Source organism: Rhinatrema bivittatum, chromosome 1, assembly GCF_901001135.1.
Source record: "Rhinatrema bivittatum chromosome 1, aRhiBiv1.1, whole genome shotgun sequence".
NCBI lineage: Eukaryota > Metazoa > Chordata > Amphibia > Gymnophiona > Rhinatrematidae > Rhinatrema > Rhinatrema bivittatum.
This window is the reverse complement of record NC_042615.1, coordinates 766,068,307-766,093,468: the sequence shown is the minus strand read 5'-3', so window position 1 is coordinate 766,093,468 and position 25,162 is coordinate 766,068,307. Positions and strand designations below refer to the sequence as shown.

At 50.0% G+C, this 25,162-nt stretch overlaps 1 protein-coding gene across 2 annotated transcripts in view; it reads right to left on the bottom strand.

Moving 5' to 3' along the window:
- Positions 1 to 22,697, bottom strand: part of FECH (ferrochelatase) — a 126,116-nt gene extending 103,419 nt beyond the window's left edge. For both annotated transcript variants that reach the window (XM_029579658.1, XM_029579665.1), the window contains exons 1-3: positions 22,543 to 22,697; positions 15,588 to 15,702; positions 12,893 to 13,012 (exon numbers count right to left, since the gene is read on the bottom strand). In XM_029579658.1, coding sequence (XP_029435518.1) covers positions 12,893 to 13,012; positions 15,588 to 15,702; positions 22,543 to 22,582 — 275 coding nt within the window. In that variant the 5' untranslated portion in view covers positions 22,583 to 22,697. The remainder of the gene's footprint in view (positions 1 to 12,892; positions 13,013 to 15,587; positions 15,703 to 22,542) is intronic.
- Positions 22,698 to 25,162: the final 2,465 nt, after the last annotated feature.

Genomic DNA, 25,162 nt, shown 5'->3' with positions numbered 1-25,162 from the left:
AGTGGGGCGATCTCCAGAGAGACTTGTCGGCTTCTGGTTCCGCCCTGCCGGTTGATGTAGGCCACCGTGGTGGCGTTGTCGGACATCACTCTGACAGCTCTGTGCCGTAGTCTGTGAGCGAGTCGAAGGCAGGCCAAGCGGACTGCCCAGGCCTCCAGGCGATTGATGTTCCACGTCGACTCTTCTCTGTTCCAGCGCCCTTGCGCGGTGAGCTCCTCGCAATGTGCTCCCCAGCCGCTCATGCTGGCATCCGTGGTGAGCAAGGTCCACGTGGGCGAGGATATCGCCGACCCCCTGCTCAGGTGGTTGGACTGCAACCACCACCGCAGCTGGATCCGAACTCTGGCCGGTAGAGGAAGGTGTGTGGAATAGTCCCGTCGACGGGGGCTCCAGCGAGAGAGCAGGGAATGCTGTAGAGGTCTCATATGGGCCCGCGCCCAAGGCACCACTTCCAGGGTGGATGCCATGAGACCCAGAACCTGCAGATAATCCCAGGCTATGGGCCGACTGACCCTCATCAGATACTGGATATGTTACTGAAGTTTCAACTGTCTCTTGGTCGTGAGACTGACCGTGTCCGCCCGGGTGTCGAACTGCACTCCCAGATACTCTATTGACTGGGAAGGCAATAGGCAGCTCTTGCTGAGGTTGATTACCCAGCCCAAGCTTTCCAGAAGGGCGATCACTCTGTCGGTTGTCCGCAGGCTCTCCTCTCGAGATTTCGCCCTGATCAGCCAGTCGTCTAGGTAGGGATGGACCAGAATCCCTTCTCGCCTGAGGGCCGCAGCCACCACTACTACCACTTTGGAGAATGTCCGTGGGGACGTGGCCAACCCGAAGGGTAGAGCCCGAAACTGGAAGTGGCGGCCCAGAACCTTGAAGCGCAGGTATCGCTGATGATCTGGATGGATCGGAATATGCAGGTATGCCTCTGACAGGTCCAAGGCCGTGAGGAATTCCCCGGGCTGGACTGCGGCTTTGACGGAGCGCAGAGTTTCCATACGAAACCTCGGTACCCGTAAGTAGCGATTGACCGACTTGAGGTCCAGCACAGGCCGAAAAGTGCCCCCTTTCTTGGGTACCATGAAATAAATGGAATAGTGTCCAGAATACACTTCCCAGGCAGGTACTGGGAGGATGGCGTTCAAGGACAGGAGCCTCGCCAGGGTAGCTTCTAACGCTGCTTCCTTGTGCCGGGGACATGAAGATTCCACAAACTTGTCCGGAGGAAGAAGTCGAAAATCCAGATAATATCCTTCCCGGATAACGGCGAGGACCCACTGGTCCGACGTAATCTTGGACCATCTGGGGTAGAAGAGGGTCAACCTGCCCCCTATGGCTTCGTTCCCCAGATGAATCGGCAAATTCTCATTGTGGTGCGCGACCGGGGCCCGAGCCCGGGCCCGCCCCCCGCTTGCGCTGCTTGGTCCGAAAGGACTGATTCCTGGTCGGAGGACGAGTCGCCTGATAGCGCCCCCTATACGGGACAAAGTGCTGGGAACTCCTGCCCCTGTAGGGCCGTGGAAACGAGCGCTGTCCCCTTCGGGATCGGTCTTCCGGAAGTCTAGGCACAGGAGAGGCACCCCAGGAAGTGGCCAGCTTATCCAGGTCACTGCCAAACAGAAACGAGCCCTGAAAGGGCAACCTGGTGAGACGAGACCTTGAAGGCGCATCAGCTGACCATGGCCGGATCCAGAGCTGCCTCCTGGCGGCTACGGAGGATGAAATCCCCTTAGCAGTAGTGCGAACCAAATCTGATGCGGCATCGGTGAGGAAGGAAAGAGCGGACTCCATGTCAGCCGCAGGAGCGTTGTTCCTGGCCTGAGACAAGCAGGCACGTGTCACCACAGTGCAGCAGGCCGCAATCCGCAAAGAAAGAGCCGCTACCTCAAACGTTTGCTTCAGAATGGTGTCCATTCGTCTGTCATGGGGCTCCCTAAGGGCCGTCCCCCCTTCCACTGGAATAGTAGTGCGCTTAACCACCACGCTAATTAAGGCGTCCACCTGAGGACATGCCAACAGGTCCTGGAGAGCCGGAGCCAACGGGTACATACCTTTCAGGGCCCGGCTCCCTTTGAAGGAGGCCGCCGGCGCCGCCCATTCCAAGTCTATTAGTTGCTGAGCCGCCTGCAAGAAAGGAAAATGGCGAGCTGTAGGACGAAGACCTTCCAGCAGAGGGTTCTGCGCCGAAGGAACCGAAGCACTGGGACCCGTGATATCTAACTCCGCCAGACATTGAGTCACGAGGTCCGAGAGGTCCTCCTTAGGGAAGAACCGCCTCATGGTTCTATAAGGTTCAATCCCCGGGGGGAGGTCGGACTCGTCCGGCGAAACCTCCTGGTCCGATTGATCCGGACTGTCCAGTGGCGGGAGGTCTCGCTCCCGATAAGGCTGTGAGGGACCCGGCATAGGATCCCGAGGCGCAGCCACCGTAGCAGCGGGCGCAGGAGGCGCCGCAGATGCAGCCACCGCAGGAACCGCAGAAACAACAGGAACCACCGGAGCAGCCGGACCAGTAGGGCCTGGACGGGAAGCCGTCTGCATTTGGACAAAGGCATGAATACCCTGAAAAAGATCCACCCAGGAAATGGAAGCAGCCTCTAATTGCCGGGGTACAAGGGCCCCCGGGATGCCTGGATGGTCAAGACTGCCCCCCAAATCCGGGGTAGCCCCAGGGGAACTGTCAAGAAACTGCGGCTGAGACTGGTCGAGGCCAGAGGGTCCCCCTGCTGCCTCACATTGGACACATAGTGATTCGGGCTCAGTACTGCGCGTGGCTCTAAGGTGGCATGCGGAGCAGAGGCCAAGGGCTGAAATGCCGGAGACAAGCGGCTGCGTGCTGATCCATACCAAAGAAAAGAAGCGCGCAATAATATGCGGTCGCAATAGGCGCTAAATACAGCAGGCGCACAATAGTCAGAATATGCGGCAGCAGTAGGCGCTGAATACCACAGGTGCACAAGCCTAATAATATGCGGCAGCAATAGGCTCTTAGTACGGCAGGCGCACAATGGTAATAACATGCGGCATCAATAGGCGCTGAATACACCAAGCGCACAGTGGCAATAATATGCGGCAGCAATAGGCGCTGAATACACCAAGCGCACAGTGGCAATAATATGCGGCAGCAATATGCGCGCAATCTACCAGGCGCACAGTGGCAATAATATGCGGCAGCAATATGCGCGCAACCTACCAGGCGCACAGTGGCAATAATATGCGGCAGCAATATGCGCGTAACCTACCAGGCGCACAGTGGCAATAATATGCGGCAGCAATATGCGCGTAACCTACCAGGCGCACAGTGGCAATAATATGCGGCAGCAAAATGCGCTTAATATACCAGGCGCACAGTGGCAATAATATGCGGCAGCAATATGCGCTTAACCTACCAGGCGCACAGTAGCAATAACATGCAGCCAGCTCAAAAGCATTGAATAAAGAGCGAACAACAGTATGCGGCAAACATTCACAGTGGCAGCCAATATGCGCATAACAATACCATAGGCGCACAAGAAGGAAGAGAGCCGCGCCTATTACGGGCGCGGAATACCTGAACAGGGCCACACCTCCACGGCTTGCCATGCCGCCGATCCTCGAGACTTCGGAGACCTGTGCGCAGAGATGTACGCCTTACCCGCTCTCCGGCGCTTCCAGGCTGGAATCCAGGCGGTCTCCGGCTGCGGGGGGAAAGGGCCGCTACCTTCCACCGCCGCGATAGGAGGAACAGCACCCGCTACCTCGTCCACGCCGGGACAGAGGGCCTCGAGGCCACACCCGAGTCTCCCCCGGGGGCCGTGCCCCTGCCGCGGTTCGGCCGGACCGAGGACTTTCCCACCGGGGGGCCGCAGTAGGCGCCCCGGGAAGCTCAACTCGGGGGCGAGCTGAAAACGTCCCCGAAGGAGCGCGGGGCTCAATACTCGGAAGTAGAGAAGAGAATCTAGAAAAAGAAAGCAATAAAGAGAAAAATTAAAGTAGTCTTGGAAAGCACGCTGAACCAGCGTGTAGGCACTCCAAACTGCTTTGGAGACGGAAATTACTGAATCGCTGCGCTTCCTGTGGGGCTATATACCCCCGTGCTGACGTCAGATCCGTCTCCAACTGCTAGCACGCGGATACTATCCCATTTGTTCTGAGTCCATCTGGCTACACGCCAGGAAATATTAACTTTTATACACCTATCAAAATCAGAGTAATACGATCTTATGCCCTTGCACCAGTCACAACCCTGCCAGCCACATCTGGCACTAACTGAAGCACCTTCAAGGTTGCCAATGAGAGGCCTATATATAATGCATGATGGCTGAATACGGATGAAACTCAAATCAGGACAGGTACTGGGGATGTGCCAGGCCAAGGGGGATGTGGAGAAAAGTGAAGGGGAAAGGGGGTGCCAGCTGGAGAGGGTGCCGACGGCAGCACCTGTAAGGGGTCCCAGGGGGACTCGCGGTGTGCGGCGCACGGCCACGGACGGTGGCTGCAATGGCTCAGCTAGATGAGAATGTGGGGAGGAAAGGACGGGAGGGGGAATCCTCGAGCAGCTACAAATGAAGGACGGCTCTGACTGAGCTGGAAGCACAGAGGAGCAGGAAGAAAACTAGAACAGGGAAAAAAAAAAAAGAGAAGAATGCGGGTTATCAATTTTTCAGAAACCATGACACCCCCTTCCTCCCCCCCAAACAAGGCTGATTTGGTGGAGAGGAAGTGGAAACGCCTGGAATATAAAGCATGAAAGAGTTGCAGGTGACCCGAGATGAGAAAGTGCCAGTTGTTTAAAGAAGATGGTGGAAATCAGAAGGAGCAACAGAAGGCTTTTCCAGGATGGATCTGACAAATGCTTGAAACCTAGAGGAGTGGATGACCGCCCCAGGCAAGGCAGAGTAGTGTGGAAGAATGCACTGTTCAGAAAATGGAAAACTCAGGGAAATGAACAGTCTGCTTTATTAAATATATGAGCACAGCATCAAAGTAAAAGGTTAAGAACATGCCATACTGGGTCAGACCAAGGGTCCATCAAGCCCAGCATCCTGTTTCCAACAGAGGCCAAACCAGGTCACAAGAACCTGGCAAGTACCCAAAAACTAAGTCTATTCCATGTTACCATTGCTAGTAATAGTAGTAGTTATTATCTAAGTCAACTTAATTAATAGCAGGTAATGGACTTCTCCTCCAAGAACTTATCCTATCCTTTTTTAAACACAGCTATAAGAAAATTATTACTTACCTGCTAATTTTCGTTCCTGTAGTACCATGGATCAGTCCAGACAGTGGGTTATGTCCCCAATCCAGCAGATGGAGTCAGCACAAGCTTTGAGGGGGCGTATCCATATATACTACTACCCCCTCTGCAGGAGTTCAGTATCGAGTATATCAAAGCCCGAGTAGAAACCCCCGAAGGATCAAGTTTGTGGAAACAGATAATGAAAACAATTGTAACCACAACAAGTAAACCGCAAACATCCTACCAACTTGTAGGGAGCTGTGAAAAACAGCGAAAAGAAACGACTGTGAAGACACAGAACACTGCGAGCAAGAAGTAACGCAGAGCAGGATCAAGAACCCAACGCGGTGGGCGTCTGGACTGATCCACGGTACTACAGAAACGAAAATTAGCAGGTAAGTAATAATTTTCTTTTCCCTGTACGTACCTGGATCAGTCCAGACAGTGGGATGTACCCAAGCTTCCCTAAATCGGGTGGGGTCCTGCGAGGCCTGCTCGGAGAACCTGCTCGCCGAAGTGTCCAGAGATCGAAGAGGCGAGGTGCAGACGATAGTGCCTCGAGAACGTTTGTAACGACTTCCAGGTGGCTGCTCTACAAATTTCTTGCGAAGATACCGAGCGAGACTCCGCCCAGGACGCCGCCTGAGAACGTGTAGAATGCGCTACGATTCCGGGTGGGGGAGTCCGACCCGCCCCAATGTAGGAAGCAGCAATGCCGGCCTTCAGCCATCTGGCAATGGTGATCTTCGAAGCCTGAGACCCCTTCTTAGGGCCGGACCAGAGTACGAAGAGACGGTCAGAAGTCCGGAACTCGTTTGTAGCCTCCAGATAGAGACGCAAAGTGCGCTTTACATCCAGGAGACGGAGAGACTTCGGCTCTGAGGAAGAGAAGGACGGCAACTCCACCGTCTGGTTCACATGGAATGCCGAAACCACCTTCGGCAGAAAGGAAGGAACGGTGCGAAGCGAAACTCCAGAGTCGGAGAAACGGAGATAGGGCTCTCTACACGACAGAGCCTGCAGCTCCGAGATGCGTCGAGCGGAACAGATGGCCACAAGAAACACAGTCTTGAGAGTGAGATCCTTTATCGTTGCGCTGCGCAGCGGCTCGAACGGTGGTCCCGACAGGGAGCGAAGCACAAGGTTAAGACTCCAGGAGGGACAAGGGTCCCGTAACGGAGGACGCATATGCTTGACACCCTTGAGAAAACGAGCAATGTCAGAATGCTGTAGAAGAGAGCCCCCATCGCTCAATAGCGAACCAAGTGCGGCCACCTGAACCAGTAGTGAATTATAGGCGAGCCCTTTTTCCACCCCCGCCTGTAGAAACTGAAGGATCTGAGGTACTGAAGCCTTAGCGGGTCTCGTGGCCTGGCTGGTACACCACAGCTCGAACACTTTCCAGACGCGAACATAGGCCGCCGACGTCGATGTCTTTCGTGCCCGCAATAGCGTGGATACTACCGCCTCCGGGTAGCCCTGACGCCGGAGGCGGCGCCTCTCAAAAGCCAGGCCGCAAGACAGAAGAGTTCTGCCTGCTCGAAAAATACTGGGCCCTGATGTAGGAGCTGGGGGAGGTGCCCCAGCCTGATTGGCCCGTCGATCACCAGCTGTAGCAGGTCCGCAAACCAGGGTCGTCTGGGCCATTCTGGGGCGACGAAACCACAGTCCCCTGATGGCTTTCTATTCTGCGGAGCATCCTGCCCACCAGGGGCCACGTAGGAAAGGCGTAGAGCAGAAGATGTGGCGGCCACGGGAGGACCAGGGCATCCACTCCCTCCGCGCCTCGCTCTCTCCGGCGACTGAAGAAGCGTGGAGCCTTGGCGTTGAGAGCGGACGCCATCAGATCTAAGTGGGGGGCCCCCCACCGATGGACGAGAAGTTGCATCGCTTTGTCGGAGAGAGACCACTCTCCTGGGTCCAGCAGTTGACGACTGAGGAAGTCCGCCTGGACGTTGTCCACCCCGGCGATGTGCGAGGCCGCTAGCCGGATGAGATGACGCTCCGCCCATTGCATCAGCAGCGCCGCCTTGAGCGCGACCTGCGGGCTGCGCGTGCCTCCTTGTCGGTTGATGTAGGCCACGGTGGTAGCGTTGTCCGATAGGATTCTCCCGGTTCCGAAGAAGCGGGAGGAAATGTCGCAGAGCTAGCCGGACCGCTCTGGTTTCCAGACGGTTGATTGACCACTTCGCCTCCACCGTGGACCACGTCCCCTGCGTGGCGCTTTGATCGCAGACTGCACCCCAGCCTGCTAGACTGGCATCGGTGGTCACCACCACCTAATTTGGCAGATCGAGGGACACGCCACGGGCCAGGTTCGACGGATCCAACCACCAACCCAGACTGTCCCTGGCATTCCGCGGGAGCGGGAGAATCATCTGGTAGTCCTGTGATACTGGTTTCCAGCGGGAGAGGAGCGCCCACTGTAAGGTCCTGAGGTGCGCGAAAGCCCAAGGTACAAGGTCGATGGTGGACCCCATCACTCCCAGGAGTTGCAGGTAGTCCCAGGAGGTGGGCTCTGGTAACGCAGAGAACCGTCGTGTGTGATCTCGCAAGGATTGAGCCTTGTCCTGGCGCAGAAAAACTTTGCCCAGCCGGGTGTCGAAGGTCGCCCCCAAAAAATCCAAGCGTTGCGAGGGCCTGAGGGAGCTCTTGGAGAAGTTCACTACCCATCCCAGGGAATGTAGAAACCGTACTACTCGAGTCACAGCTGAGCGTCCCTGATCGAATGACTTCGCCCGGATGAGCCAGTCGTCCAGATAAGGATGAACCAGGATGCCCTCCTTCCGGAGAGCTGCAGCCACGACTACCATAATCTTGGTGAAGGTGCGCGGCGCCGTCGCCAATCCGAACGGGAGAGCCGTGAACTGAAAATGCTGATCCAGAATTTTGAAACGAAGGAAACGGTGGTGGTCCGGGCGGATGGGGATGTGCAGGTAGGCCTCCGTTAAGTCCAGGGAGGCGAGGAACTCCCCCCGATGCACCGCCGCAATCACTGACCGGAGCGTTTCCTTACGGAACCGAACGACTCGAAGGGATTTGTTGACTTCCTTGAGGTCTAGGATAGGCCGGAAGGCACCGTCCTTCTTTGGCACGACAAAATAGATGGAATAGTGGCCCGAGCCCACCTCTCCGAAGGGCACGGGCGCAATAGCGCCTATCTCCCGGAGTCTGTCCAGAGTCAGCTGCACCGCTCTTCTCTTGAGGTCCGAGCCACAGGGAGAAAAGATGAACCTTCCCTGCGGGGGGGCAGACAAATTCCAATGCGTAGCCGTGTTTTATGGTATCCAGGACCCACTGGTCCGAGGTGATCCGTGCCCACTCCGCGTAGAAATACATTAGCCGGCCCCCAATCCTGGGGACCGGGGAGTGGGCGAGACTGGCATCATTGTGAAGACTTGGTAGAAGAGTTCCCGGGTCCGGGAGTAGTGCGTGCGGGCTGACGCCCGCGAAAGGAGCGCGACCAGGGCTGAGACCTGGGGGCGGATGGCCGGGAGCCCGCCTGTCTGTATCCCCTGTAGCGCCGCTGTGCTCTGGCTCTGGTCTGAGAAGAAGAAAACGCTCTGGATGGTCGAAACCTATCCTCCGGCAGCCGATGAACAGCGTTCTCCCCCAGGGACTTGATGATCTGATCCAAATCCTCCCCGAAGAGGAACTTGCCCCTGAAGGGAAGAGAGCCCAGACTCGACTTAGAGGACGTATCAGCCGCCCAGTTGCGTAGCCACAGTAGTCGTCGTGCCGCCACTACCGATACCATGGATCTTGCGAGGACCCGAAAAAGGTTGTACGAGGCGTCTGCCCCATACGCCACTGCGGCCTCCAGCCGATCCGCCTGGGCAGCCTCATCGGCCGGCAGGTTCTGAGATGTGAGGAGTTGTTGCACCCAAAGGAGGCTAGCCCGCTGGGCAAGCGAACTGCACATCACCGCCCGCATATCCAGCGCGGAGACCTCGAAGACCCGCTTAAGGAAAACTTCCAACTTACGATCCTGTGTGTCCCGCAATGCCGCACCTCCCGTTACTGGGATAGTCGTCCTCTTCGTGACCGCCGACACTGTGGAGTCCACCTTTGGGACCTTGATAAGGTCCAGAAAATCTTCAGGGAGCGGGTACAGCTTTTCCATGGCCCGGCTGCCCTTCAGGGAGGCCTCCGGGGTGTCCCATTCCCTGGTGAGAAGTTGTAAAAACGAGTCATGAATGGGAAAAGCCCGAGCCCTCGGCTGGAGTGCCGCCAGGACTGGATCTCCCTTCTTTGAAGAAGTGACGACAGCGGGAGCTACTGGGGCAGGCGGGTCCGGTGGCGGGTCCAGATCTAATTCCTGAATGATCTGCGGGATGAGGTCGTCCAGCTCTTCCCTCTGGAAGAGGCATAGGGTACGCGGATCATCCCCTTCTTGCGTGCCGTCCCCTTGACCCCCTTCCGGGAGGTCAGGTCCCTGTCCCGCTGGGTCTGGCACCGCCCCCACTGCCGCGGGCGCAGATCGGACCTGGGTAGGAGGGCGGGAGGGGCCGGCGCCGAGGGCGACATCCGTGGGATCTTAGGTGGGGGGGGGTCCCACAGGTGTTTCCAGCCCCTGCAGATAAGCTGTATGCATGAGCAGGATAAACTCCGGAGAGAACCCCGGCCTGCTCGGGTGCGCTTCGAGGGGCGGCGTGGTTCCTGCTCCCTGGCTCTGGGTGCTTGGTTCCTGCACCAAAATCGGGGGAGCACCCCCGCTTGTAGAATCCTCCAGAGAGCCATTCTCCCTCGTGGCCTGCGCCTCAGGGTGCTCAGAATGTAAAATGGCCGCCGTTCCCGCCAAAAATGGCGGAGTGGCTGGCCCGCGCCGCCCAGGCAAAAAAGAGAAATCAGTAAGGGACTGTGAGGTACCTTCCCCTTCGGGAAGGCATCGTGCACAGATGCCCTCCCGGGAAATCCGGGACCCCGGGTCGCCGCAGGCCGCACAGCGTGACTGCCGCGGCATCGGGATTGCCGGAGGAGAGAGGAAAAACGGCGCAAAAAATGAGAAAAAGCCTCGGGGGGGGGGGGGGGGGCCACGCGCACAAAGCGCCGCTGCAGGGGGGCCCGGGCGGCCCGCACTCCCCGCTGTCCAAAAATAGAGGAGGGTGCCGCGGGGGGGGCCTTCCCGGCCACACAACCCGCCCCAGACGTCTTTCCCTAAGCGCCGCAGCAGCCCACGAGGAGCTGCAAAATGGCCGCGGGTGAGGGAATGTAAAACGAAGAGGCCGGCACCACCGGCTTTCGCGGGCACCGGGGGCTGTGCTGTGAAGGAAAAACTACAAAGGAATAAAACCAGCTTACCCCTGGCTGCAAAGAGAAATAAACAGCACGGCTGCAGAGAAGAGACAAGGAAGATAAGTCACTCCCCAAAAGGTGAAAGGACCCTGCCTTAAGTTTAAAAAAAAAAAAAAAAAAAAAAAAAAAAAAGTAAGACAAACTTGATACAAACTTGATCCACGAGAAAGAGACAGCAACAAGCCAGACAATCAAGCCAAAAAGTGAGAAAGAAGGGAAAAGAGAAGCCTGATTCCCCTACTCGCATCTGCTGGAGTCAGAAGATACTGAACTCCTGCAGAGGGGGTAGTAGTATATATGGATCCGCCCCCTCAAAGCTTGTGCTGACTCCATCTGCTGGATTGGGGACATAACCCACTGTCTGGACTGATCCAGGTACGTACAGGGAAACTAACTGCACTAACCACATCCTCTGGCAACAAATTCCAGAGTTTAATTGTGCGTTGAGTAAAAAAGAACTTTCTTCGATTAGTTTTAAATGTGCCCCAAGCTAACTTCATGGAGTGCCCCCTAGTCTATTATCTGAAAGAGTAAATAACCGATTCACATCTACTCGTTCTAGACCTCTCATGATTTTAAACATTATCATATCCCCCCCTCAGCCGTCTCTTCTCCAAGCTGAACAGTCCTAACCTCTTTAGCCTTTCCTCATAGGGGAGCTGTTCCATCCCCTTTATCATTTTGGTTGCCCTTCTCTGTACCTTCTCCATCGCAATTATATCTTTTTTGAGATGTGGCGACCAGAATTGTACACAGTATTCAAGGTGCGGTCTCACCATGGAGAGATACAGAGGCATTATGACATTTTCCGTTTTATTCACCATTCCCTTTCTAATAATTCCCAACATTCTGTTTGATTTTTGACTGCCGCAACACACTGAACAGATGATTTCAATGTGTTATCCACTATGACGCCTAGATCTCTTTCTTGGGTTGTAGCACATTGCTAATCTTCTTTAGCTTCCAGCCCAATTGAATCCTATCTCCTCGCAACTGTAGATGAAAATTTTAGGATCCAAGTTGTACTCCGCCCAGTTGAGAAGGGGATTGGGGGAATATAAATGATTTCTTTAAAACAGTAGATTTAGCTCATGCCTTTTTATTGGCAGCTCAAGGTGAGTTGTATTCAGGTACAGTAGGTATGTCCCTAACCCCAGAGGGCTTACAATCTAAAAGCCTCAGTAAATCAGGCTCCAAGTTTGTGCCTGAGGTAATGGAGGGTTAATTGACTTGCTCAAGGTCATAAACAGCATCAGCAGAATTTGAACCCTGGCTCAGCTGGCTCTCAGCCTGCTGCTCTAATCACCAGGAAGAAAATTTCAAAGCAGAGAAGGGAACCGAGGTGATAGAAAAGGAAAGTTAGGAAGTGAAACGGAGACATGGCCAAATGAGCAATGGGAGCAGTCACAGACACGAAAAGGAGCCCACGCTGGCTCAGTCATCTGGGAATGGGGATAGGTTTCAATTGGGCTGGAAGCTAAAGAAGATTAGCAATGTCAACAAACTCTGCTTCTGTTGCTGCTGCTCATGTCTATTAAACAGACAAAAAAAAGAGGCACATTTGCCAACAAGGATAATTTTTTAAGCAGCTATTTGCAAAATTGGACAAAACTCCTCCATCCTTTTTTGGATGATCCTCAATCACCAGCTGTGTGGCTGACCTCCTCCCCACCATATTCACACTCCAGTCTGGCTAATTTCATACTCCTCGCCCTTTCATTGTAGACCTTCACCACAGACGGCCTCCTGCCATCTTCCAGGTATCGCAGAGCCTGGCCCACAACCACCACAGCCAACTCATGAATGGGAAGTCAGAGAAACCAAAACATCCCTGCAAAGAAGGCCATCAAACTACAAAACGCCAAGACAATGGTTAAAAACATTTGAAAATTTTGAAACAGGATTCTGACAACCCATTACAAGACGTTTTAAGGACCTGATACTTCATGCACAAAATATTTAGAATTAGAGTTTTATACCGCAAACTCACGCAGAATGCCTGCCTATGCCACAGTCGTATTGGTTCTGAAGTAAAATGGACTCTTTGCAGTAGCTTTTATCAAACCAATATAAGAATTATCCAGAGAAAATGCTGCAAGTCTGCTTCTGAAGTCACATTTATTTATTTATTTATACCGAAATTCCTGTATGAGATACAAATCAATCCGGTTTACAGAGAACGGGAACTTGCCCGGGGCTTGTCTGGCCAGGGCTTTTTACATTAAAACATTAAGTTTACATGACATTTTTAATTTTAAAAGTCACATAAATCCCTTCTACGGGTGTGGAGAAGACGACCAAAGGGACCTCAGTGGTTTCCACAGCTCTCTCTGGATAATTCTTACATCGATCTGGTACTGCCTAGTGACCACATACCTTTGTGCAGGAAGCGTCATGAGGTCTTTGTCCAGGAAAAGCCGAAGGAGGAAATCATGCACATCCTCCAGGGTCTCCGGGCCGCCCATGTTTAACATCAGAATGCCAGTTTTAGGTTTCCTGTTCAACCAACAGAATCGTCGGTAAGGACTTTGTTTCCAAAACACATCTTACCTTTACAGCAAGATCCCCCAAGCCCCTCGTCTGCCCTCAGTCGGCGTTTATTTTCCAGTCGTACAAAGATCAGCAGCAAGCTAAAAGTTTTTCAAACAGAGTTAACTGGATCCCAAACAGGGGTCGGAGACTCGGCCTGCAGCTACACCAAAGAAATGAAAAGGTGACCCACGCTGGGAGAATACTTACAGATTACAGGTCTGCTTCCCGGGCCTGTAATCCCAGAGCAGAACAGATGACATGCACAGCTTCACTCTGGTGAGGAGCCACATGAGGGACAAGAGGAAAGGTGGAGTTTTAAAGTGCAAACCCCCCCCCCCCCCCCCCAAGGATATCCCTTTTCCATTTTAAAAGAAGGAAGAGCTTGGCGCCACCTCGCACCTTGTCTAACATATCAGCTAATCCAAGCCCTTGCATTCCTGCCAGGCGCTGTGCATGTGGAAGCACAACGCCCAAGGTTCTGGTAGTCCCCTAATGTGGGCTAGCAGCTTAAGGAACAAGGAGCCTGGCGTGCCGGGAAGCTTCGCTACTCAAGGGTCAAAAACTGTGCTCTGCACCACCACAGTGCAATTGTACCACCAACCCAGCGTTCCTCCCCCCCCTGCATTCCCGGGCTCAAATCCATCATGAAATTATAAGATCAGGGATACACTGGTTTCTGAATAAACAATTTCCAATAAATGACTAGTGTGCATAAACCTATACGTTATATTCAAATTTCTATTCCAGTTTTAATACAAATTTCAATTTTTTAATGTGGTTATATCATTTTTAATTTGTTTTTTAATTTCTAATTGGAGAGGAAAAGACCTCAGCACTAGTTGAAAACAACACACTAAATTCAAAACCAGTAGTTGCAATCATGGGTCTAAAAACCTCTCAACGATATGAATAAAAAAAAAAGTCCATATTTCTTCTCTCTTATTTCTAACTGTTTAATAAAATCCTCTCTCAGCTTATTGTCAACCGTAATGCAACCTGTTAACTTTTTATTCTTCTTTCACTTCACGGAATTACTGCATTGCTGTGAACATTAAACCTTTTCAAAACAGAAATAGAAGTTCGCCTGGCAAGTTCTGAGAAAGGATTTTATTAAACAGTTAGAAATAAGAGAGAAGAAATATGGACTTTTTTTTTTTTATTATTATTCATATCGTTGAGAGATTTTTAGACCCATGATTGCAACTCTGGTTTTGAATTCAATGTATTGTTTTCAACCAGTGCTGAGGTCTTTTCCTCTCCAATTAGAAATTAAAAAACAAATTAAAAATGATATAACCACATATTAAAAAATTGAAATTTGTAATAAAACTGGAATAGAAATTTGAATATAACATATAGGTTTATGCACACTAGTCATTTATTGCAAATTGTTTATTCAGAAACCAGTGTATCCCTGATCTTATAATTTCATGATGGATTTGAGCCCGGGAATGCAGGAGGGAAGAACGCTGGGTTACTGGTACAATTGCACTGTGGTGGTGCAGAGCACAGTTTTTGACCCTTGAATATTGAAGCTTCCCGGCACGCCAGGCTCCTTGTTCCTTAAGCTGCTAGCCCACGTTAGGGGACTACCAGAAACTTGGGCGTTGTGCCTCCGCACGCACAGCGCCTGGCAGGAATGCAAGGGCTTGGATTAGCTGATATGTTAGACAAGGTGAAATTTGTAATAAAATTGGAATAGAAATTTGAATATAACGTATAAGTTTATGCGCACTAGTCAAAACCATCATGAACAGGGCAAATCGGGGCCAGCTTTTCCCCCTCCGAAGCCCTGGGCGAGTGTCCCATTATCAAGCAATTAGGAAAAAAAAAAAAATACACCCTAAAGTGACTCCGCAGTTCCTTCCACTCTAGAGACAGGAAGTCACCCCAGAGAGACATTACATCTCTTAGGCCGGGGATACAGAGTCATGAAAAGCTTTAAAAGATGAGAAGTCCTTGTAATATTCTTACATTTAACTATCTGCTCCTTGTAGCACTTCTACAAAATAAAATCACTGGGAGTAATATTCAGTCACCGGATGGATTGCAAAGATAGTCGGATAAACGTATCAGACTAAATCTGGAGGGATATTCAGTGATGCAACCGCACTATTATATATGGCCAGCAATTTCAAGCTACCTGGATACGTTTATCCTGCTATTTTATGACAACTCTATGGCACGGCTAGAGTTAGCCAGATAGTTTATTCAGCTAACAAGTCCGCCCCAGAATGCCCCTACCTAATACAGCGACATTTTATCCGGGTAACGAGTTATCTGGGCTAAACTTTGGCCAGATAAGCGAGGAAATATTGAAAAGTCAGCATTTAGACAGATAACTTGAGAATCATCTAGCTAAATGTCCCCGAATATTGACCTCAAATACTTTTAGCAAGCATAGGAAGACTAGAAGCGAACCATCGCGGTTCTCCGACACTGTGCAACCTCCAGGAAGCCTCAAAACATTTTTCAGCAGGTGAAAAACGGACATCGGCACTCCCCCCGTGATCAGGCACGGCAGTCCGGAAGCACGTACCTCTTGTCGGGCTGGCTCTGAGGTTTTGGGTCCTTGGTCTGCACCGCGGATGCGGCAGACTGCCACCTCTCTTGAAGGCCAACCCTTCCTCCTCCACAGCTGCGGCTTCTTAGCACTGAGAGGGAAAAAAAGCCAGGCCCAAACTTTCAGTGAATTGTCAAACCGAGGCACTACCTCCGCATGTCAGCGATCTCAGAACACAGTAATAAAAACTTCCATGCTAGGAATACAATACTGTAGTAATCCCTCCAAGTAATGAAGTGGTGATATGGCAGTCTGTCCAGCTATTATGGAACAGGTTTATTTGGGTGGAAAAGGAAACAGAGTAGACTGTTCAATGTCTCATATTCTGTTGCATAAGTTTTCAATACAAAGCAGCCTTTCAGTGGCAGCAAACTAATGTAACCAAATCAGTTCTTAAGAGCAATAAAGCATTTTTTTTTCTTTTAACCAATATCATTCCTGGGGTGTAAGAATTGTTTTTGGAAGGTCTTTTTTTTAGGTTTCCAAAGAGAGGGACACTCGGGGGAGGGGAACAGCAGTCATTGGCTGTACCTCATTAAGGCCAGTTGAGTTATAAACTGTAGTCACCCTGCCAGGGGCACCAAAACTGATTCATTATCAGTCATTAGCACACCCAGCGTAGCTTTGTCCAATGACCCCACCCTTTAACCTTATCAGGAAAAGCTGCTGCTTTTTCAGGCCACTGCACACATTTTTTGATAGAAGGATTTTGAAAAACAAAAACAAATAAATTATTCATGCTGATTTTCACCAAGGGTTGAACTTTTCAGTTTGAACACCAAATAATTCTCAGGAAAAGCTGCATGAAAAAAAAAATATTCAAATAAATAAATAAATAAAAGGAGTTTGATTTTAAGGAAAAATAATTAAGGCCCTAACGGTTTCTGTGGTAAAACCCCAGCTGCAGCCCACATTACAAAGCTTGCTCAGGTTTATTGATCAGTGTTAAACTGCACACACCAGACCAATCATCCACATCAAGATTTACTGCATTAACAGAAAACGGAGCCCTCTGTGAGCTGCAGAGCTTTCCAAACATATCTCTTGCAACACATAGTTTTACTATTGTCACCATTAAATTTCTTTTAGCAGTTCCCCTAAGCCTCACGTTGGTAGCCACACTAGCATGTGCCACAGATGCTCTCATAATTACAGAATCTGATTAGTCTATATTGGCAAAAACATCACAAACGTCACATGCTCTGAATGAACCAATCAGATTCCATTCCATGTGAGGTCATTGGTGACACTATTCTGAACATGGATTCTGTCAGTTTAGGGCATCTGTAGAAGAGAGTTAAATAATTTCAAACCTGGAGGCTGATGTACTAAAATGTTTCCACATGTGGGGGGGCTTCATGCAAAAAATATAACAGACACATACTGAAACAAACCAAAGTGCACAAAAATGCCACATGTTCAGTTTGTTGTGCGTTTTTCCATACAAAGGCCATTTGAAAAAAAATATATATTTTTTTTTACAAATTCACCATCTTGCAAGTAGTATACTTTTGCAGGCAGTCCAGTACACGGAGAGGATATATACATCTCTTGACTATCTTAACAGGCTACCATTATTTTATCATTTTATTTAATTTTACTAATGTCCTCACTACCAATTTTATTTAATGCTTTTTAATTTGATTCTTGTTTTATGAATTTTGTTTCATCTATTTCTTAACAGCTAATTTATTCTTTTATTCTGTGTAATTTTTAGCTGTTACTATTTTATGAATTATTGTATTTTCTGAAGATACTGTAACTTTTGTGAACCGGTGTGATGGTTTGTCTGATACATCGGTATATAAACCCCAATAAACTAAAACACATTTATTTAACTTCATCATTAATGGGCTGCTGCAATGCAAAATCATGCACAGCAGCTCAATAATAATTTTTTTTTCCAGCTGGCCCCACAGCTTAGGTCCATGCTGATGTTCTCTCTATAACTAATTTGCGTGCCTACAAAAGTTACACATGAATAAGGCTACTACCCTGCAGGACATCCTACAAATTAGTACATAAGCCTCTTAGGCACCCAAGTTTTCTATTTTATGCTTATAAGAAAAGTGCTTAGTAAATATAACCTTTAACATCTTGACAGTCATGATGAAAGGTAAGCATTACTACTTGCTGTATGCACTTTGAAAAACCATACACTGTATAGGCGGCAGGACTGTCTTTAAACCCAGACAAATTAGCAAACGGGTTTTGAATCAGGGATTCTCAACTGGCAGTGCCTGGAGGATCTGTTGAGATGGCATTAGTCCCACAAGCTTAGGCCTGGAAAAATAAAACAGCTCAAAACCTGCATGCTCTGGCTTGGTAAAATCAGGAACGGAACCAGAGTCATGCATGGAGGACTTCCACAGGGCCCGGCAAGCATCACCATGAAGCAGAGAGCAGGTGGCGAGGCAGTGCTGCCTCTGCCTTTGATTCGGTCAAATAAAAGGGCTGACCTGAATCTTGTTTGCTAGTGTTTTATTACTTTTACCTGTTTACACAAAATGCCTACAGTTCCGTTCTCTGGACTGATAACCAATAAAGTAGCTTACATTTGTTTTTGCTTTTTTAAAGTTCTTGGTCTTTGTAATCAGGAAATGTATAAAATCCTCCTACAGTGTTTTAGTCAAAGGAGTAATTAAGTACATACAGTGCATTCAGAAAGTATTCACACCCTTTTTCCACATTTTGTTACTTTACAATCTTATTCTAAAATGGATAATATGCATTTTTCCCTCCTTAATCTACACACAATATCACATTATGCCAAAGTGAAACCAGGTTTGTAGAAATTTGTGCAAATTATTTTTTTTAAAAAAGAAGCTGAAATATCACATTTACATAAGAAATCTGACTCTTTGCTATGATATTCAAAGCTGAGTTCAGGTGCATCCTGTTTCACTGATCATCCTTAAGATGTTTCTCCAACTTGACTGGAGTCCATCTGTGGTAAATTCAATGGATTGGGCATGATTTGGAAAGGCCCACACCTGTCTATATAAGGTCCCACAGTTGACAATGCACGTCAGAGCCAAATCAAAGCCTTGAAGTCAAAGGAATTGTCTGTAGACTTCTGGGACAGGATTGTGTCAAGACACAAAAAAAATTGCTGAAGGTCCCGAAAAACACAGTGGTCTCCATCATTCTTAAATGGAAGATCCACTAGGACTCTTCCTAGAGCTGGCCACCCGCCCAAACTGAGCAACTGGGGGAGAAGGGCCTTTGTCAGGGAGATGACCAATGGTCACTCTGACCGAGCTCAAGAGTTCTTCTGTGGAGCTGGGAGAACCTTCCAGAAGGACAACCATTTCTGCGGCACTCCACCAAATCAGGCCTTTATGGTAGAGTGGCCAGACGGAAGCTACGCCTCGGTAAAAGGCACATGACAACCCGTTTGAAGGACTCTCAGAGCACAAGAAACAAGATTCTCTGGTCTGATGAAACCAAGATTGAACTCTTTGGCCTGAATGCCAAGCAACATGTCTGGAGGAAACCAGACACCGCTCATCACCTAGTGATTACCATCCCTACGGTGAAGCATGGTAGTGATAGCATCGTGCTGTGGGGATGTTTTTCAGCTGCAGGAACCGGGAGATTAGTCAGGATTGAGGGAAAGATGAACAGAGCAAAGTTCAGAGATCCTTGATGAAAACCTGCTCCAGAGCGCTCTGGACCTCAGCCTGGGGCAAAGAGTCACCTTCCAACAAGACAATGACCCTAAGCCCACAAGTAAGACAACACAGTAGTGGCCTGGGCACCAGTCTGTGAATTTCCTTGAGTGGCCCAGCCAGAGCCCGGCCTTGAACCTGATTGAACATCTCTGGAGAGACCTAAAAATAGCTGTGCATCGATGCTCCCCATCCAACCTGACAGAGCTTGAGGATCTGCAGAGAAGAATGGGAGAAAATCCCTAAAACCAGGTGTGCCAAGAGGGTAGCCTCAAACCCAAGAAGACTTAAAGCTGTAATCGCTGCAAACAGTGCCTCAACAAAGTACTAAGTAAAGGTAATTGCTGTGTTACTCCATTTAAAACAGATACATAGCATAGACAATTCAGTGGTCTGTAGCGTTTCGACCACTAAATTGTAGTGGATCTAGTGTGCTGTATACTCTAGTTCAGAGGTATGTAAACCAAAGCCCGCCGCACCTCTGCTCAAAACTGTACTATCTCCAGCCGCCCGCTGCTCTGACCTGCTCGCCCATTGTCATCAAAGGCCCAAGGTCACGCGTCAAGAGCTACGTTTTAGACCTTTGTTGAAGACATCGGGCGAGGTAGGCCAGAGCATCAACACTGGCGTCTTTTCTTCTCTGGAAATCAATCTAAAGGACTAGGAGCCTCCTCGTGCTCCCAAACTTCCTGACATAGCAGCCACTCTCAGGCCTGCCCTCGCTGCTGAATTCCTTGTGTGTCCCGGAGGTAGGACTTGAATTAATGCTGTGGAGAGAGGGGGCGTGGGATGTTAATCCACAGGCTTGATCAGCCAAGGGAAACACTTTTTTTTTTCTTTTGTCCAGCCTTAGGACTTCCCAGCTGAGGGAGGGGGGAAGAGAGACAGTAAAGAAAGGTGGGAGATGGAGGGTACGCAGGAACAAGAGAAGTTTGGGAGAGAGGGGAGCGTATGGAGCACAATGGGAAGGGGGAAGGGTGGGTGAGAGAGACTTGCTGGATAAAGAGTGTGAGGCACTCCATGCACTCACACTCAATCATTCACACCCCGCCCTCCGGGGAAGCTACCCACACCACACTCAATGAGACACCCCCTGCAACATACACATCCCAGCCACTTATTCTCTCCATTGATACCCCCTGCTCAATCAACGTGTACCACACATCCCCAGTCATTCACCCCCCTCCCATTCCTCTCCACTCATTCACAGCACTTGAACTCACATTTTGTGAGTGTAAACCTTACTGACGACGCAGCAAGGAGTTTTACGCTCACAAAATGAGTGTTCAAAAATGTGTGGTCAGCTCAGCGCCCACACATGGAAATGCATTAAGCACTCCCACTCAATGCAGAGAGGTGCACTGGCTGAGCACACATTTTCTTAAAGCTAGAAAATTTACTCCTGGGTCAGAGGCGGAGTAAACTTTCTAATGCTGTATCTGCTGTCTAAGCACCCCCACTACCCGAGAAGATAAGTGGTAGAGACTCAAACAGTACATTTACTTTTTAAGTCTAACCATGGCCAGATAGCCGGCTAGAAGCGTGCTCCTATACGCTCTCGCCTGTTCAGCCACTCTCCCCAGAGTTAAATGAGTGGTCAGTCTGTGCTGACCAAGCATTTTAACTCCAAATGCATTAGCTTAGTACACTGACAGGCCAATGCAATATTGGCGCATGTTAAACGGGCACTCAAGATCATGTTCTTAATGCGTACCAATGTACCTCTCCCGGGTGCCTGATTTAATATTTAAATGTGCTGCTGCGGTAAAAAGGAGGTGCTAGGGAAAATTTAGCGTTCCTAGCACCTCTTCGGCACAGGGCACCCAGGAGAGGTGGCTGTCAGTGTGAGTTAGAAAAACTGATGCTCAATTAAAGAGAATCCATTTTCCTAACAGCCAGTGACTCCCCCCCCCCTTACTCCTTTTTTCTGTTCCTCTAACTTAATTTTGCTATGATATTAAGTCAGAGGAACCGAAGAAACAGAAAAGCAATATTTTCTACTTTTCTGTTAACTTTAGGGACTACTCAAGAATTAATGCCTGCTCCAGGGCAGGCATTCATTTTTTAGAGTAAAAATGTGCACATCGGGTGCACCTATTTTTTTTTTTTTTTGCATCAGGGTTAATAGCCTTTTCAAATTGAATTTACATATGATGGGTGCTATTAGCTATGCACTGGTTAGGATGCACGTTTTGGATATGCTAATGCCCTTAGTGCATAAGGTGTTTTGGACACGTGTCCAAGCGCATGTAAAGTCGAGCACACTATATTGAATCAGTCTGTGAGAATTTAACCTGTGTGTGTGTTAAAACTGCACTGAAATTTGGCACACAGGCTCTTAAACAAGCTATTGCATCGGCCCGTCAATGTGTAACAGCCACCCACTCCACACACTGTCTCCCTTTTTCCAGGGGAGTCCCTCCTCAACAGCTGCTCCAAAGGGGCTCCCCGGCTTCTGGTTCAGGCGAGAACCAGTAACGTGGCCGCCCCTACTCAAGCTGCACAGTATTCCGAATAAAGGGGTATCAGCATATTAACATCGCCACCTATATTACTATGTATAGAAAAGTGCGTGCATATAGTGATATAAAGTAACAAACCCAAGAGAGAGGGCCGAATCAGCTCACGTCCGAAACGCTAAACAATTGGTGCTACTGTGCACAACTTTCAAACCTGCGGCTCCGACTGTAGGTAAATCCTACCTTCAGAAGGAGGGCAGCAAACAACGTACCCAAAGCGACATTCGCTTTACAGTCGAGAACCTCGATAAAGGGCTGGAAGTAATAACCCAGCGACGGATACCCCGCGCTAACGCTCAAGTCTGACCTGCGGCTTCCCAGGTTGAAAGGGTCACCACTGGCCCAACAAATGCACCCGACTGACCAGAGGTGTCACGGCGTTATGTAAACTAGGGCCCCGCTGTACATCGAGCCCGGGGAGGGAAGCCGCGAGGCACCTTGCCTAGAGAGGGCAGCAGGGTATCGTTCCCAGGGGGGTAGCGAGCCCTAGTTAAGCCCCGAGCCCCTACCCCCGAGCAGCCTTCCGGGGGGAACAGCCGCGATCAGCTCCCGCACAGCTAACAAAGCCGCCGGTCCCCGTCTGAGCTGCAGAACCGCCCTGCGATCCTTTCCTAGGGACCCCTGGGCTCCATCCCGTCGCCGAGAGCCTGCGGAGTAAAGGCGAGAGTCCTGCTCCAGCTCTCCGCCGGCGACCCCGGCAGACAAACGCTGCAGGCGGGGAAAGCGAGCGGCGGCACTCACCGTGCAGCCAGCCCCGGGCGGCAGCGCGCATCACAGCCATGTTCCCCTGCCAGTGCCACTTCACAGCTTAGAATTCGGCTTCCCTTCTGCTGCTGCCGCGGCCTCCGTCGGCGCTCGGAGCCGAGACCGGCCCCGCCCCGCGCCTCCGCCATCTTGGGACGGGCAGGGTGCTGCACGCACGCGGCCCTCCCGGAAATCGCACCGACAGAGAGCGCTCACTTACCATTAGAAAAGGAGCAGCGCTCCTGGTCTTTGTTTCCAGCGTCAAGGGTGAATTCCGGCAGCTGACTGGGACTGATCAGTGTGTGTTGGCACAAAAAGGGGAGACAATTCTGGGTAAAAAATGACAAGCCATTTGTCCAGCTAACAATCGGAGTTTATTTGATGGACAAAAGACAGCAAATAAGGATCTTAGGGCAGGGTTTTCCCCACACCTTATGGTATGAAGACCACAGTTTTGCTGTAGTTACACGATGTTAGGTTCCATATTAGGAGCTACCACCCAGGAAAAAGATCTAGGCATCATAGTGGATAATACTTTGAAATCATCGGCTCAGTGTGCTGCAGGAGTCAAAAAAGCAAATAGAATGTTAAGAATGATTAGGAAGGGAATGGTTAATAAAACGGAAAATGTCATAATGCCTCTGTATCGCTCCATGGTGAGACCACACCTTGAATACTGTGTACAATTCAGGTTGCCACATCTCAAAAAAGATATAGTTGCGACGGAGAAGGTACAGAGAAGGGCAACCAAAATGATAAAGGGGATGGAACAGCTCACCTATGAGGAAAGGCTGAAGAGCTGTTCAGCTTGGAGAAGAGACGGGTGAGGGGGGGGATATGATAGAGGTCTTTAATAAGGATGTGAATCGTATGATCGATCGTCTTAACGATCGATTTTGGCTGGGGGGGGAGGGAAATCTGATCGTCATGTTTTGTTTTGTTTTTTTAAATTGTAAAAAATCATAAATCGGGGGAGGGCAGGAAAACCGGCACACTAAAACCCACCCCGACCCTTTAAAACAAATCCCCCACCCCCAAAATGTTTTAAATTACCTGGGGTCCAGTGGGGGGGGGGGGTCCCACCACGATCTCCCGCTCTCGGGCCACGGCTGCGTCAATAGACATGGCGCCGGTGGCCCTTTGCCCTTACCATATGACAGGGCAAAGGTAGCGCCGGCGCCATTTTGGTTCCTGTCACCCAACACGAGTGCAGGAGATCGCTCCCTGACCCCCAGGGACTTTTGGCCAGCTTGGGGGGGCCTCCAGACCCCACAAGACTTGCCAAAAGTCTAGCGGGGGTCCAGGAGCGACCTCCTGCACTCGTGCTGTATTGCCAATATTCAAAATGGCGCCGGCGCTACCTTTGCCCTCACTATGTCACCGTATGACAGTGAGGGCAAAGGTAGCACCGGCGCCAATACGATTTTTTTGACGATAAATCAGGGGAATTGTTATTGTATCGCGGCTCTAACGATTTTTGACGATTTAAAATATATCTGACGATTGTTTTAAATCATCAAAAAACGATTCACATCCAGGGCCGGTGCAAGGGGATTTGGCGCCCTAGGCGAGCCTTCTCCCTTGCGCCCCCCCCCCCCCCGGTCTCGGCCCCGACCCTTACCTCATTCTCGATCACGCCCGCTGACTGGGGTTTTCTGGGTCGCAAGCAGGTTGGGCACTGCTTGCGGCCTGCCAAACTCCACTCCTCTTTGCCACCACTTGCGGCTCCATATGGCTCGCACCCAGTGGCGTACCAAGGGTCTCCGGTGCCCGGGAGCCAATGCATGTGTGCCTCTCCAGCATCCCCCCTTAATCCTTCTTGTACTAATGCTTAAGGTCACAGAAAATCAGTGGTGTCTCCAGACAGAAGAATTGGGGGGGGGGCGCCAAAATGACATTTCTTCATCTCACCCACCTCTATAGCATGGATCCTGCTTTAAAATTGGTTATTAAAAAAAAGTGTTAATAAAAAAGTCCAAAGGGTCCTCTGCGTTATTTTAAAAAGCTGGCCAGTTTCACACTATAAAATTATGTTGATAGCCTCAGTCAACTGATTCTATGTGGCTATGAGAGTGAAGTCAGGAATATATAGGAAGGAACAGAATGTCAATATAAATCCTGTACCTCCAGTTCTGTAACTCTGTGCATCCACTGAAATTCCCCCAAACAATGGAGCTTGGATGTTTCCCTTACAGCTCATCATACTGAAAGATATTTTCAAATTCTGGTGTCACTTCACAGTAACAGCAGCACAAACAGCTTCCACTGCCAGGCACATTGTGAACTAACACAAAACACCATAAAAAAGACACTCAAAATCTATACTGCAATCCCATCATAACATAACAGTAATAACACCAAGGACTCAAACAACAATAACCCTACCTGTGAATAAGCAAGGGTAAATATTACACTGGGTCCTAGAATACCAATACTCCACCTACTGAGGAAACAAAACAAACCCGATTGCTATAGATCCCTATGCTAGCAGAATCTCTCATCATGGTCACACACACAGAGCAGAGACAGACCCTCACCAAATACAGAATACAAAATAAAGGAGCACAAATTAGAAAAAACTGAAATGGAAACCCCAAGAAGCCAGACTCTGTGTATT